The sequence below is a fragment of the Marmota monax genome, unplaced genomic scaffold, assembly GCF_021218885.2.
Source record: "Marmota monax isolate L192 unplaced genomic scaffold, Marmota_monax_Labrador192_F-V1.1 WCK01_AAM20220418_F8-fsc00083, whole genome shotgun sequence".
Classification (NCBI taxonomy): Eukaryota; Metazoa; Chordata; class Mammalia; order Rodentia; family Sciuridae; genus Marmota; species Marmota monax.
In genome coordinates, this window is record NW_026692848.1 from 6,171,640 (window position 1) to 6,188,771 (window position 17,132).

Below are 17,132 nucleotides of genomic sequence, written 5' to 3' on the forward strand. Positions count from 1 at the left end.
CTAGAAATCTAATAAACTTCTTATCACATTTAATAAACAGAGTCCAGTTCCAGTCATAATTATCAAGATATAAAGCCAGCTGAGATAACTATGAAGGTTTACATGATAGTAAATGTTATTCAGATAGGTTTACATGCCTTGAATGGAAATGAGAGCTGCCATCTCAGTGGTTAGAAGCGTGCTGCCTAACCCTGCCTCTAATCAGAGCTGCAGCAAACTTGCCTGCCTGCAGTGGCCAGATTATTTTTAGTAGAGAGAACTTGAGCAGATGAAGATAATCATATGGTTCTCCCAAATTAAATCTGTTAAGGGTGCATAAAAGTGAATCACTCTATCTGTAAGTCTTTATTTGTCTCCATTGTTTAAATTCAATGACTTAGGACAAGAAAAAAAAATCACTGTCATTTAAATCCTGCTATCTTTGTGATGTTCCTACAGTGAAGCTGTCAACACTTAGTAATATAATTGAAGGCATCTTGCGGGTTTGAAATAGTTCAGTAACTGGAAATTGTGAAGGAATAAACACATTGTTTGGCATTTGATGCATTTAGTGTGGTTGTACCCTGCGTGGAGGGACTCTTAGTCAATAATGATGGTGATTGACTATGTCAAAAGCTCAGCAGAGCTGTTCAGTGGAGCAAGAGTCATTTGATTTATAACAATGCTGGTTTTTTTTTAAAGGATGTGTATTTTGTTCTTATGATAATTCTCTTGGAGGAGAAATGTGTGGTATTAAACATTAGCTTAATAAATGCTTGCTTTTATGATACAAAGTATATTTTAGTAGTGGGGGACAATTGCATGCCAAATTATGTCCTATAAGCTATAAAGATTGCCCTGTTTCTGGGGAAGACCACTAAAGCCAGTTGAGATATTTTGTTTAAGAAGCTGTTAACTCAGCAGCATGGGATATCGACAGAAGCAGACACGTGCTCGGGTTCCTGTTGATGCCGGTGACGGCCACACCACCTTGCACACGGTGCTTTTCTTACTTGGATCTGGCACTGTGGGGCTGTAGGGTGAGGGAGATGTATGAGCCTGCCCCTTTCTACTATTACATGAGCTCTTTACTTGACTAAGGTTTATATGGCCTATTGTTGCTTAAAATGGCTTTTGTATAAATCAGGTCATTTATTATTTTATTTGACCCTGAACTCTTATTGTCTATATTTCACAAATAAGATAGTGAGACATAAAGATGTTAAAATGTTTAGCCTCTAGTGCAATTATGTCTAGAACTTAGATCTTCCAAATCTTTTTCTGTTGGCGTTACTCAGCAGCATCCTCTGATATAACTGAGTACTAATTATGTGTGAAGTATTAACCATGCATCCTGTGAGCTAGGTACAATTGTTGTTCCTACTTTTTATATATAATGAAACTGATGTTCAGAAACCTTCCTGTCATTACATGGCAATTAGATTTGAAACCCAGTCAATCTGATTCAAAAGTTCAAAGACACTCTTTTCATCTTGACATCCTCATTGCTTTGAAATCAGTACCTTGCATACTATACATTTTAATGTATATTTAAATTGAATTGTGCTATCAAGTAGTAGAGGTACAATTGAATTGTGTTATCCAGTAGTAGAGGATTAATTAAGGAATTTATGAGATGACACAGAAGTAATTGACTGATGATGAATATTTGAGAAGCTAACTTGTTGGAGATATGCATTCCAGGAATCATTTTAGGGGTTTGTATTGTTTGATTCTATTCTTCCTGCTCAGGGTGCTTATTTATCTCAGAAACCTTTCTGCATAATTCCTACTCATTCCGCTAGAGTTAGCTCAAAAACTATTCATTCCAGACATCAAGGACAGTGGTCTCTCTTATGTACACTCAAAGAATCTATGTGTTTATTGTTTAATCACATTTATTCTTTTGTGTTAGGGTCTCCAGAGTCTGGCAAGTTATTTGCTACATATATGAATTTCTCATAATTTGTTGAAAGAATTAGTGAAACAATGACAGAATTAGCCTTAAATAAATGCATTGTAAGATACAGATGAGAGTGCATGGTTTCAAATTATGAGAAGAAAAGATGAAGAATGTATTGGAAATTGGATAGATTAAGTAATAGAAGCCATTGATAAGTTTACCTGTGGGTACAGACACATCTGCTTATGCCTATGTCCACATGGAAACATAGAGGGCTCTTAACTGGACTACCAGAGAACCAGCAGAATCAGTGCTATTGATCTCTATAAACACTATTCCATGATACACTTCGCTATCTTATATAACATTTTAAATTATTTAAACTCTTAGTAGAGAACATATTAATTATGTGTATTTTAAGAGCAGTAAAAGGAGATTAGAATTGGCTTGCATTTCCAGAAACTGGAGAAGAAAACTCTGAGGGTGGGTAAGAAAGGTCCAAGTTACACAGAACCCAACAACTTTCTGATGGTGGAGATGGTCAGATACAAAGCTAAGGAACTTAAAATATGGAATATAATTTAGTGAGGTGCCAAATTAAAATTTGACAAAATGTGCCCTAAGAATTCTTTTCTTCAAATACCAGCCTTTTCTAGTGGACCTGAACTCTGAGACTGCTTAATGAGTAGAATAGGTCACAAATGAGACCATGCCCATTTCCAGGATAAGGTCTTAAGAAACTGGAATCTTCCATTTCTCTCCTTGAGATAAGTCTCTCTTGGAAAAGATCTATTATGCCACAAGGGACCCTGGGAAAGGCCCTCATTGAGAAAAGCCAGGACACTAGCCCACTGCCCTCAGTGGACGTTTTGCATCACCCTGTTAGTCACATGGTGCGCCACCGTGGAAGAGTACACTTCCGCCATCCAAGAGGTCCCAGGGAGCACAGTCAGACTTACCCTAGCAAGGCCTACCTAGACTGTGATCAAACTTTTACTAAACCATGAGTATATTTTCCAGAAAGGTCATGAACTTCAAATATCCCATGTGATGAAATGAAATGATCAAAATCATCAAAATGATCCTCATTTTGATCATTAGCAAATCAGTGGATAGGAAGTATGCCGTTTTGTAAAAATGTTATACTTGAGATGAAATGATAATCAAGAGATGACAAAGTAGCCAAATAGGAAAGCCAAGTGAGCACTTGGGCACGGGGCCAGGATTTTCTTGGGAAACAGTTCTGCAGTCACCCAAATACATGAACGGATGGCCAGTGTGAAGTCTGTAGGACATAACACCAATAGCTTTTCACTGGGAATCAAGGTCTTAGGGCCCTGTGAAGGTGCTGTGTAAACCCAGTTCTGCACCAATGCAAGGTGAGGTCATTGCTATTACTTTTATTTCGATCATTATTCTCTTGGTGATTAGAGGGAATCTGACCAATCACTTTTGACTTTCTGGCTTCATTTTATGCTATCTGAAAATAAGGGGTTTATTTTTACTGATATAGTATAAACATCAGGAATGCAAATGTTAACAAGAACTGTACTAGGAATATCATTATCTTTTCTTCATTATTATTTACCTTCTAATAACTTTTGCTTTAAGTGAATTATAGAAATAATTGATAACAGAATAACCATTTCTTTCTTTTTTGTTATTTTCCCCCATATTTTATTGGTGCAGTATAATTGTACATAATGATGGAATCTCTTATTACATAGTCATGCATGCACACAATACAACGATATAATTTGGCTACCATAATTCCCCAGCTCCTCCCCTTCCCTCCCTCTTCCCCACCTTTTGGTCCCTTTCCTCTAGTGATCTCCTGTAGATTTCCATGAGACCAGCCCCCACCTTTTCCTTTTACCTCTATAGCTTCTGCATTTGAGAGAAAACATACATCACTTGACCTTCCGAGTTTCATTTATTTAGCTTAACATTATGATAATGCTCTCTAACTCCATCCATTTTCCTGCAAATGAATGAAACCCAGTTGAGTATGTATCCCATGTTGTCTCTGTCCACTCATCTGTTGATGGACACCTAGGCAGGTTCCATAGTTTGGCCATGTGAATTGTGCTGTTATAAACATGGGTATGGATGTATCTCTCTAGTATGATAACCTTAACTCTTCACGATAAATACCAAGAAGTGGTACTGCTCTGTCATACGTCCCATGCCTGTCCTTTTGAGGGACCTCCATACTGATTTCCATAGTGGTTGGACTAATTTACAGTCCTACCAACAATATAAAAGTGTTTCTTTTTTCTCCGTATCCTCTTCAGCATTTTGTTTTAATTTGTGGTTTTGGATGACTGCCACTCTGACTGGTGTGAGATGAAATCTCAGTGTAGTTTTGATTTGCATTTCCCTAATTGCTAATGATGTTGAACATTTTTTCATGGAGTTGATGGTCATTTGTACTTCTTCTTCTTCTTTTTTTTTTTTAAGAAGTGTCTGTTTACTTTGTTTGCCCATGTATTAATTGGGAATAGCCAGTTTCTTTATGTGGACTGCAGTGTTCTGTCTTTTCTCTGGAACTAACCATATTGAGACTAGCAGTTCAGTGATCAGAAGGAAAAGTCCATAAAATGTTTCTACTCTAAAAAATCACAGGGAATAAATTCAAGTTAGAACAGAATGTACACATTCATTAGAACCACATACATTTTTTATTTTGCTTTTATAAAATGTGCTGATATTTTCAAGTTCATTTGCCAGAATGAGAAGAAACTCAGTTTCTGGTCCATCTAGTATATGTGTCTTATCACCAACTAAGCTATGAAATTATATGCTCTTTGAAAGTTTAAAAGAACTTCAGGGAAGTATTCAATTATTCACATATTTATATGAGAAATTAAGTTTATGTTAAGAAATAGCCTGGGTACTTAGTAGCTAAACTCACATGGAATCGTCACTTCTCAAGCTCTCATTTGTTGGGAGGTCTTTCTCACTGGAGAGTGGGTGTGGTTTGGATGTACACAAAACTGAACCCCGGAGCCCTCTTGGGCCCTGATACCTTGGCTTTTGTGAGATCTCTTCCTCTTGAATGTGGGCAGAAGCTTTAATCCAGAGAGTATAGCCAAAGTGGTGGGAGGCCTTTCACTCCCTCCATGACTTGTCTAAGACTTCCCTTGACCACGAGATAGGCTGCAGCACAGGAGATGGGAGCAGATAGTGTCCTTGCGTGTGTGGTAGAAGTCAGCTCTGCCAAGCTGAGGGTGCTCACCTGGCAGGAACTGTATGAGGCCTCCAGCCACCTGGCACCCACGAGCTGAGGCCCTTGGGGTTACAGCCATAAGGAAATCAATCCTACCAGCACTGTTTTGTTGATCCATTCATGTTTGGATAGATATTTTGGTGGTCTCCAGCTTGCGACCATTATGAAGAGAACTCTTATGAATGTCTGCATGATTCTCTGCATGGACCTGTTTTAATGTGAGTAGACACTTGGAATAGGATGGCTAAGTCTTCTCTTACACTTACCTTTTGAACAATGTCTAACAGGTGTCTGAAGCAACTGTACCAGTTTACATTTGCACCAGCCGTGTGTGTGGGGTCGGTGCTGCAGGTGCTCTGTATGTGGCCAGTGCCTGGCAGGGGAGTTTTAGCTTTCTTACCCATTTGAGTGAGTGTACTTGGTTCACTTGCAACACTAGCTTTTGTAGCTACTCCATGAGATCTACATGAAAAAGGCTTCTTCTCCTTTTTTCAAAACTATACTCAGACTGTTTAAAAGCTGTTCAATAGAGACTTGGAGAGTAGAGGAACATTTTGGTTCAATGGATTTTTTCTTTATTATTTTCCCTGCTTACTATTTAATGCTTGCCTTTGTTGAGCCTTTGCGAGAATCAAAGCACTGTGCTCAGCTTCGTATAAAGCCTAGGAACTTTAAATCGACTGGAAGAAGATGAAGGTGCAGGACAGCATCTACCGTGTGACAGGTGGAGACAACTGCTTCAACAGTTACCTGCCGCATAGTCAGGAAGGTGCTATAAACTCTGGGAGCAGCTAGGTAACAGGGAAGTTGACAAACAGGAAGAATTAACAAGCACCCATTGGGTTCTGTCACTGCCCTTGGAAATGGACTCATGCAGCTATTGACTAAGCTAAAAATAACCCAACTTAGTTATATTCGAGAAACAAGAAATAATACAAGCAGCAGTTGCCCTTTTCTCTTCACAATGTGCTGGGCACCGCATGTGGGGACCAAAGTCGGGTGTTGCATCAAGTCCTCATCCCCACTGTAGGGAGGAGGTGCTAAGTCCACATTTTCCAGATGAGGAATGCTAAGTTTGGAATGAGTAAACGTGACCAGATTGAGAGTGTAGAGCTAGTAACTGGTAGAAACAGGCTGCAGTAGATTTGTGGACTTCAAAGCTCCTTCTCTTTGTCATTGTGGCCAATGGAGTTAAAAAGATAAAGAGAGGATGCAGGCCTCTGGGTACAGCTGCTTTAAAGACACTTCTGCTCTTGTGGTATTATATTCTGAGTATGAATTTCAAAATCATCTGAGTCCTTTAAGCTGAACTATATGGCTTTAAGTATTTGTGGAGTTATTCAAGAAAATATTTGAAATGCAGCACAATTGATGATAACATGAGAAAATTTGGTGGAAGAAAAGTTAAGTAAAATTAATTATAATAACTGCTTTCAAAAACTGTAAATAAGTGGGGTGTGGTGGTTCATGCCCATAATTTCAGTGACTCAAGAGGATGAGGCAGGAGGATTGCAAGTTTAACAAGCAACTTAACAAGCAACTTAACAAGACCCCATCTCCAAATTTAAAAATAAATAAATAAATAAAAGGGCTGGAGGTGTAGCTCATGGCTAAGCACCCCTGGGTTTAATCCCTGGTATCAAAAAAGAAAAAAAATGTAATGCCAAGACTTTATATTAACATTATAGAAAAAGGGATTTGAAATTTTTTAAGCAGAAATGGATATGTTGACACATGAAAAGTAGAGTGTAGACTTATTTAGGTAATTTGAGAAAATATCCTTTTGTCTATCTGGAGCTTAAATTATATTCTACATCATGCTTTTCTGTGGATGGTGACATTAGTCAGGAACCTCACCAAATGCCTTTTCTGTTACTTTTCCACTGACTGGTTCCAACAACTGGGGGGACCTGTGGATGCAGAGGCTGCCTCTGTCAGCACCTTCTTAGATCTTGGAGGTCAGCAGTGCTAAGGCTTTGATTGAGGTTGTTTCTCCCTGGAGATCTGGGACATAGCTACTCAGACAAACTACTGTGTTCATGCAGTAGCCAAAATGATGCTTCAATACTAAAAATAAAATAGTGCTTTTTGGTAAGAATTTAGAAATTTTTTTTTAGTATACCTCAGGGTTGGCAAACTTTTCCCATAATGAGCCTGACAGCAAATATAGCAGGTCAGGAAGTCTGCGCTGCAGCAACTCAGTTCTGCCCATGAGCCATGAATGCAGCCTTACGCCATATGTGGCCATGTGCCAATAAACTGGATTTATGGACACTGAAATTTGAATTTCACTTAATTTTTCAAGTGCCATGAAATATTACTCTTCTGTTTATGCTTTTCAACCATTTGGATATGTGAATACATTTTTTTTTAGCTCAAGGGCTATACAAAATGAGACACTGGGCTGATTTGGCTAGCAGGCCATAGTTTGTTCACCTCTGGTATAGTGGCAACGTTTGACAACTTTCTGCTATGATGACAAATATCTTAGATAAATCAAATTAGAAAGAGAAAAGGTTTGTTGGGCCCAGTTGTGGAAGTTTCCATCTATGACCAGTCGGCCCTGTGACTTTGGGCCTATGGGGGCACCTCATGGTGGGGGTGTGTGGCAGAGTAAATCATTCACCTCATGGCCAGGAGTGGAGGAAAAAAGAGAGACTCAGGGTTCCACAGTCCCCTTCAAGGGCACACCCTAATTACCTAAGACCTCCCACTCCATCCCACTTATCACATTGCCCACCACCTCCCCACGGCACCTAGTCAGGGATGAAGCGTTTACATGCAAGCCTTTGGGGCATTTAAAAATCTAAACTATATCTTTCTATGATTCTCTAGATTTGGGAGATGAATTCATTTTGGATTCTTTTGTTGACATGTTATAATCTTAAATTCCCTTCTACCACCATGTAATTTACGGTCTCTTTAAACTTTTAATCTAAAAACCCTTCTTACCCCTGCACAAAAACTATTAATTATAAATGCTTTGGTCATGCATTAAAACAGAATGTGCAATGATCATTAAAATTTTATACTTTCTAAAATTAGAAAGGCTAAAAGTTAAGTCTGCTGTGCCATGACACATCTTCCTGAGACACCTGTTTCTGTTTTCAGGTAGATGGGACATTCCCACAGTAGAGTGGGTGGCACAGAGAGACCAGCCTGTGTTTAGCCAAGTTGAGCTCCTGAGCTCCTGCATTCGCAGCGTCCTACTTAGTTTTGTTACTTTTTGTGTTGTGGTTTGAGATCAGTTAGGAAACTGTGGCTGAGTTTTCTATGATATCTCTGCACAGCCTAAGGATTTGTGAGCTCCTGTAGCATTTTATATGACAATTCTAAGAATTGTATAAATGTTTCAATTGCTGTTTGGGCACTGAAAATTAAGATCTGAAAAATAATTATCTGTGTCATACACAGATAATCTCATTTACTCCTAGCCTCTGAGGCAGGAAAGGAACTCCAACTGGGTAGCAAAACATAAATGGAACCTCACTCCTGCCCACGCTTATTCCTGCTCCTTTTTAGCCGCCATGTTGGGTTTTCTTTCTCAACTGCACATGCTGAGTTGTCCAGAAGAAACCACTGTGTGCCCAAGAAAGCACTGCCATCTCACGTATGACAGGGTTAGCCACAGTGAAACCGATTTCTTTTAAACCTAGGGATTTGCCAGACAAAGTGGTGCACACCTGTTATCTCAGAGGCTCAGGAAGCTGAGACAGGAGAATTGCAAGTTCAAATCCAGCCTCAGCAACTTAGCAAGGTCCTAAGCAACTTGGGGAGATCCTGTCTCTAAATAAAATATTTTTTTAAAGGGCTAGGGATATGGCTCAGAGTTTAAGTGCTCCTGGATTCAATCCCAGGTATCAATAAATAAATAAATCCAGGGATTTTCCAGACCTGCACGTGTGCTGTAGATTAGCGTGAAGTGCCATCAGCCTCGGTTTGAGAGCCAGAGCCTAGAAGGGCCATGTGTCCATAGAGTACTTTGTTTCCTCAAGAGGGATGGCATTGTCCCTGGACAGAAAGAAGGAACACGAGAAACTGCTCCTGTGGGTGCTGTCAGTAAACTTGAAGAGCGAAAAGAGAATGACCATCAATTTCACCCTGACCTATTTAAAAATGATTTGATAAGCTTACAAGGTTACCCCAAAACTACAATCAAGAAACAATACATTAAATGAGGACGTGAAAAGTAACCCTAACAAACCGAGTGTTTATTATGAGTTAGGCAGCATCGCTAGGGGTGATCCCTGACTTTGACTCGAAAGTTTTCCTAGTTGTCAAAAAGAGAGAGAGAGAGAGAGAGAGAGAGAGAGAGAGAGAGAGAGAGAGAGAGAGAGATCGGATGTAACCACTACCATCCGAGAAATGAGGATCAGAACAGATAAATAAGCAAGATGCCCTTTGGGTTGTTATTAGGTGTGATGTATGATGCAGGGGACTGAGTCACAGCTACATCTTTCCCCATTGGATTTCTCACTTTAAGCTACAAAACAAGACTGATGAATGTGCTGAGCTTCTAAGTATTATTGCTTCACTTCTCTTCTATTTCAAGAGGTCCCTCTGCCCAGGGGAGAGTAGGTACCAGGGATTGATCTCAGGGGCACAGGACCACTGAGCCACAACCCCAGCCCTATTTTTTTATTTTATTTAGAGACAGGGTCTTATTGAGTTGCTTAACGGCTCACTTTTGCTGAGGCTGGCTTTGAACTCGTGATCCTCCTGTCTCAGCCTCCTGAGCCATTGGGATTAAAGGCATACACCATTATACCCAGCAAGATGTTTATAATTTTTTAATTAAATAGATGTGTGTTTAAAAATCAAATATGTGGATGGCCCTATCATAAAACAACCACCTGTAAGATCAGAGTACCAGTCCCCTCCTTTGTTTGTTCCCCCCAGCTCTACCTTCACCTCCCCATCCTTAGAGTTTGGGTTTTACTTTTACATTGTCCCAGCCGAGCACCCTATGCATTTTCTCCCATAATCATGATTACAGTGTTCTGCTCTCACTAGTGTGACTCTAAGACTGAAAATAAAATGAGTGTGAACATTATCCCAATGACAGTGGGATCAGCAGATGAAATGGGGTTTTTAATTCTTGGTCACTGGCCCTAAGCACTGACCTCCTATGTGGCTGGGACAACATTCTCCTGATGACTAACTATGTGACACTGCATCATGAGCCCCAGGGCTGCTGCCCACCTCCAGACTCAGTGATTCACCAGAAGGACTTGCAAGATGGGGCGTGTAGTCACTGCACACGGCTGAGATTCCTCACGGCAAAAGGGCAAGAAGCAAAGTCTGTAAAGGGACAGTTCTAGGGGGAGATGCGGAGGAGCCACATGTCTCCAGCAGTCTCTCCTGGGGTCTCTCAGCAGGCTCTTATCCCTCCCACCACAGCTGCAATAGTGCAGAGGCTGTGCAGCCAGGGTTCTGTGGGGGCTGGTCGTGTGGGTGTCTTTGCCCAGCTTAGCAGAATTCCAGACACCCAGAAGGGAAGAGGTGTTGGGCATGAATCATATACTTTGTCCAAACAGCTTAGGTTCTGCAAACCACCCACATCACTAAGGGAATGGCAGGGACACTTGTGAGATCCAAGTTCCCAAATGCCATCTGAGGGCTGACCTTGGAAGCAAGGCTTTCTAACAACAGCAGAAGCTGGCCCACAGCAATTCCCTTCTGCATGCTTAGGTCCAGTCTAAGCAGGGGCTCTTGGGCCAATGAGCTGTGAATCAAAAAACCCACTGTGTTTGAGGTTCTGGTTAAAGTGCCACCACAGGATGGCTTAGGCACTGGGGTGGAGCTCAGCCTTCCTGCCCTTTCTCTAGAACAGTGCACACGTGTGTGCATGCATGTGTGGTGGTATGTGTGCATGTGCACATGTGTGCATGCATGCATGTGCTGGTGAAGGGGAGGGCAAGGCCATGCGGACTCTGCGTCCTTGCACACTTGCCCCGGCATCTTCTCTATTTTCTGCTGCAAGCTGGCGGGCTGCTCTGGGCTGATTCTGGAAGCAGGAATGATCCTCAGGCCAACTCATGACAATGAGTTTTGCTCCTCTGTTCAAACCTTCGTCCTCCTGGCCCTCACACCACCTCTGCAGAAAGCTCTTTCTTCTCTTCTCTATTCTTCCCATCACAGCTTTGGAGACAATGGCTCAGCTACTGACCCTGGCTCACTTCCAGGCTCACAAATGCGAGGCCAACAACACCTGCCTCTGGTGTCCTCAAGCTGTCATTCCAAACTCTGAGCACCCTTCCCAGCTCATTCTGTATCTCCTAGCACTGTCGGTCATTCTCCCGTGTAGTTGGTAATTAGGTTGGATGCAGAGTTTTAGGTTGAAAACCTTCCTCTCTGAGCTTTGAAGATATTGCTACAATTTTAAAATTCTATTTTGATTCTTTTTAAGTAGGTGATCTGATCTTTCCCTGTAGAGGATGATAGGAATTTTGTGGCTCCAGGTTCCCTCTGCCTCTCGTACGTCCCCAGTGGCACCCCCACCCCCCACCTCCATGTGCTCCTGTGGGGACAGAAGCTCATTCTCTGCCACAGCCTGTTGCACATCCCGAGAAGCATGGGACTCTGCCCTGACCATCACTTCTCCTGTGCTCATTGGTGCTCTGGGTTTACCTATTGCTAGTTCTTAAGCCTAGGTTAAATGTGCCTCAGGAGGGACAGGAGGTCAGTCGCTCTGTGTGCTCAACAGGCCAGCAGTGACAGGCAGTCTCCAGGGGCCTGCACACAATCCACATGTGTTGAATGCAGTCTTTTTGAGTGTGATATGTGTGCATATTTTCACTCAAAAGTCACCAATTAAAATTGTAATGACGTTAACCAAAGTTTTAACATTTTAAACAATTAAGTTTGTCAGTAGTGAGAGGACTCCTACCCCAAAGGATGCAGATTGCATTTTTATTTCCTTGTAACTTTTCCCTTTACAATCACTTAAATAGTTGTGCTCCTACTTTAATCCAGTTTTCTATTCCTTTCACCAAGTATATGGCTAATGAACAAGAACAACAAATTGTAGTTGCAGCATATTATTTAATTTAGCTGTGGATGTTTGTTTAGCTGTCTTTGGTGATTCGGGCTGTTCTGCTTCTCAGTATGATGTCCAGAAGATCCCTAAACAAAATGCATAGGCTCCTTCTGTTCTTAGTCTTTGGGGCCAGTATAGATTTCTCGAAATTTTGTCAAATTTAGTTAAAGACTTCTGATCGCATTGCTGGTTGCTTTCCAAGTCATGCATTAATCGACCCTGAGATTTCAGTTTACACCCTCTCTTCTGATTTCATAGACTCTTTCTGTCACTTAATCTTTGTTTCTTCAATCACCAGGAGACCCTGTTGAGGTGCCCTCTGTGTCAGGTTCTCTCCAGTTTCTGGATGCTGCCGTGACTGGCATGGACCAAGTCTGCCCTTGTGTGTCCCTTGTTCAGTGGGGCACAGACAGTCATCACTCTGGCCATTCCACTTTAGTGACAGCTGCTGTGAAGCAGAGGGACAGATGTAGAGTACATATAGGCAAAGAGTAGGACAGATGGAGAGGATGGGCCGCGCTCGGGGATGGTCGTCCTAATAAGGCAGTAGTTTAAAGAGGGCCCTGGAGGAAGTGTGGGAATGGGAAATGAACGTGTTTGGCACCATCAACAAATGCAGCCTTAGAATATTTATGATGACAGATTTGACCTGGTACACCCCAGGAAGCATCTGGAGAGGCCCCACAGTATCTGTAGACCACAGTCTGCAGATCACTGCACTACACACTTACTACACTGCATCTAATAATAGAAACAGAAAGACTTTGGAAAATGTACCTGGGAGTACATGTGTGTTACACTCTGTGTTGTTTTTTTCTTGAAGGGTCCATCTTGCTGGGATGATGTCTTAATTCCAAATCGAATGAGTGGCAAATGCCAATCTCCAGGCTGCCCTGGGACCAGAGCGGTAAGTACCTGGTCACATTAATTATCTTTAAAACAAGAAAATGATGGCATCTTTTATATTTACTAAGAAATTAGACTCAAGGCCGAACGTGCCAGCTGAGTTTTCTTCCATCTGATAATGCTCACTGGAAGTCACCTGATACTCCAGTGTGTCAATGACACTCACCAAACTCGCCTTGCCCTTGCCTCCCAGTACTACTTTCCTAGTGACGCAGCCTCTTGGAGTGACATGTAAAACAAGCCGCTTTTCTTCTGCTCTCACATCACAGCCATCCACACAGACTTGTGTGACCTGAAGAGGTGGGGCTTTCTCCCCACCAGCAAGCAGTGGTTCTGCAGCAGCAGACACCAGCAAGGACTTAATTCTGCTCTGCCACCATTTGCCTTGCTGCAGGGCCAGACCCCAGACTCCCTGGTTGTTGACCTGTGCTTCTGACCAACCAGCTATGAACGAGGAGCCCCACAATCCCCTGCTCTGGGTTCAGTTAATTTGCTAGGACAATGCACAGGACTCGGGAAAATACTGATTTTTTTCTGTTCACTGGTTAAAAGATGCAGCTGCAGAGATGCCTGAGGCGAGGTAAAGGGAGGAAGAAGGGCAGAGCTTCCATGTCCTCTGCAGGCTTGCCACCCTCCAGCTATCGGCAAACTCTCTGAACCCCGTCCTTTTGAGTTTTCATGGAGGCTTCATTATGTAGGCATGACCGGCCAAGGGCTGGGCGCTGGTGATCAGCTTAACCTTCTGCTCCTCTCTCCTCCCTTGAGTTTGCTGGTGCTAAAAATTCCCAGCCGGTAATCCGGCCTGGGTTTCCTGTGGCAGGACTCACCCGCTACCCAGGGGCTGCCAGCCACTAGTGTGTTCCCAGGAACGCAAGAACAAAAAGCAGCAAACAAAACCCCAAAGAAGCCACCTGTCACCTTGCAAAGTCCCAGGACTTTAGGAGTCACATGCCAGGAATCGGGGCAAAGACCAAATACATGCTTCATAGTATCATTGGCTCGACATTGAAATGTGCCAATCCAGACTTGGTACAAAGGGATATGCAGAATAGATAAAGAAGAGCCACAGAAGACAGCCAGCTCAGAGCCTAACAAAGAAAAAGAGCAAAGATATAAAGTTAATCTCCCCCCCCCATGCTGTGGTATTTTATATTTACATCCATGTCATTCAAATGATTCCCCCTTTGCTTTATCTCTTCCTATCTGTCTTTGGCAGCTTTCTGGCAGAGTGGTCTGTTAGAAAATGTAGTAGGGTGCCCAGGTACGGAACTGAATTCCTATCCTCTCTTCTTCTTTGCAAGTGCAGGTTGTACATTTCACACACGGCAGATGGTTCTTGAAAGACACCCCAAACTCTGACATTATTTTAAAAATGATTTTATTATTGCGGTCAAGTTTATCATTTATATAATGTTACAATTTTACCTCAGAAACTCTGTGTCCATTATAATCTGGCTGTTTTTATTTCCTGAGCTCTAAGTACTGTTTGGGTGCCAACACAAACAGGGTGCTAGTTCACAACCTGTCACAGTCAGCTGGCAGCTCATACTAAGGAACAAAATCTGTCAATAGCAACAGGTACAGCATTGGAGCTGGGATCATTAGCTGAGCCTCCTCTTGCTGATCTGAGAGATGACTACAAGGGTACCAAGCCAGCCTCGATCAGCAGTCACATTCCCCAGCAGACGGGCTGGGACCATGAGTAGATTCTTATTAATGCAAACCCTGAAGAAAGAAATCCTGATGACATATATGTCATTCACACACAACAAAGCACAATCTAGTCTTGTGAGTTTCCTACTGAGTTGCAATTAAAATGCACATATTTTATAGGGCAGAATTTTTAAACAATAGTTAAATATATGTATAGGTACACACACACACACACATATATATATATATATATATATATATACACATGTACACAAACACACCACATATGATATACATGATATGTATAATAATTACATTACATACAGTAATTTCATGCTTACATACACATAACTTTCCATCTATCCACTCATCCACCCACCCGTCCTCTAGTGCCATGTGGTCTTCATCTTTATAGTCATGTGCTGTCCTTTGAAAATCTACTTCAATCATTGACCGACTGCCTTATCCATAGCAGAATAGAAAATCCTGCATCTCTAAGGAATTTATCTTCAAATCAGTCAAAGGGGAAAGCTTTGCTGGGTGGCGTTGAAGATCATGTTCTTCTTGTTGAATGTTTAGCTTACCTTGGTTATCGATTGGGTATAAATTAAGTTACACTGCAAGTCTGTTTCTGACAGTGTAGTCAGTGGACATCCCTAAAAGCCTTGCAGTTCATATCACAGGAAAAACTACTGGATTTAATCATAAACATGCACTTTTAAAAGAATAACTGTGTTAACTTGGCGATGGAAAGTTCATTTGCCAGCAATTGAGAAAAAACTGGGCTGTAGAGAAGAAATCGAATGAGCTAGTGTTCTGGGGCAACTACTGGCCACTGGGGGTGGACACTGGAGCAGACAGTGGCACGAGGGCCTGACCAGGCAGCAAGTTAGAAACAAGGGCTCAGAAGGCACTACCTCATTGGAGAGAGCAGTGGGTAGGCCTGGGCTTTCTCTTGCTCTGGGTAAAGCAGAAAATATCATCTGGAAGAATTATCATCTTTTCCTGAGTTTGGGGCAAATATTCACTCCTCTGTACGGCACAGAAAGTGCTAAGTCATGAGATAGCAGTGCCAGACCCTGGGCTGAAATGAGCCCACACCCTCCCAGGGGACCTGTACTTAAAATGAGGTTCCAAATAATCCCTTCAGATAATTTCAGGCAAAGCATGAACTAATAATGAGAAAAATCACGATAAGCCATCAGGAATGAGAACAGGAGGCTCGACCCTGAAAAAATGCACAGATTGAGGCCTGGGGCAGCTCAGCAGTAGAGCACTTGCCCAGCACACGCAAGGCCCTGAGTCTGACCCCCAGCACAGAAAAAATAAAAAAATATGGAAATTGCAATTATCAGGGAGAGAATAAGAGTGTGATTAATATATTTTTAAAAATTATATGTAGCAAATTGTTAAAAAATAAAGGACTGTCAGAAATACCCAGAGTACACACATACACACATGAAATATAGAATTGAAAATTAGAATACCTGTCAAAAAAATGTACTAAATAAGCTAACCTGTAAAGAAAACATGGGCAAAAAGAGAAATTAGAACTTAAATTTGAAATTTGATATGAAAAATCAAAAATGCAACCCCAAATCTTTAAAGATAAAAAAGAAGTTAAAAAGACAGAATATAGAAGTTTCAAATATTTTTTAGGTTTCCAAAAAGAAAAATAATAGAATGATATTATCTAAAGAAATAATAAAGTAAAACTTTCTATGATTTTTAAGACTTGAGAATCCCAACTAATTCTATGCAGCTTAAATAAAATGAAAGCCTCATCTGAATGAAACACCGAAACTACAGATTGTAAAAGTCAAATAGAAATTTCTAAAAGCAGTTAGAATAAGACATTTTCTACACAGGAATGACAATTCAACTGATAGTTAATTAATTAGAATCAACATTGGAAGACAAATGATAGAGAACAATATTCTCAAAATATGTAAAAAAATAAATGCTAAGTTAAAATTGTATTTTAGCAAAATCTTTCAAGAAGGAAGGTCAAGACCAACTATAAAAAAAAATTGTTTTCAGTAAAACTTGAAATTTTACTTTTGTCTGCATGTTACTTAATTGTTTAATAAAATATTTTTAAAAGGAATAAATATGATCCTAAAATAAAAGCCTGGAATTTGAGAAGGAATGATTTATAGGCAGTGGGTGAATCTAAAGGAAACATAACAGTAAATACAATAATCTTTCAGTTATAGGGATATTTATAATGTCCCTGTGGACACCTTTGCCCAGGAGCTAGAACATAGGTAAAGCATTCTAGGATTTTTTTTTCCCAACCAAAAAGCAAAGGTACTGATTTTTAAAAGTATTTTTTTTACTGTTTAAATATTCCTGGCAGCTTTATTTGTATCAGGCAAACTGGAAACAACTGACACGTCCAACAGTAAGTGAGCCATAAACTG

At 41.1% G+C, this 17,132-nt stretch overlaps 1 protein-coding gene across 4 annotated transcripts in view; it reads left to right on the forward strand.

Annotated features, from left to right (window-relative positions):
• Positions 1-17,132, forward strand: part of Prkn (parkin RBR E3 ubiquitin protein ligase) — a 1,229,219-nt gene that overhangs the window by 578,086 nt on the left and 634,001 nt on the right. For all 4 annotated transcript variants that reach the window (XM_046449311.1, XM_058580947.1, XM_058580948.1 and 1 more), the window contains exon 5: positions 12,974-13,057. In XM_046449311.1, coding sequence (XP_046305267.1) covers positions 12,974-13,057 — 84 coding nt within the window. The remainder of the gene's footprint in view (positions 1-12,973; positions 13,058-17,132) is intronic.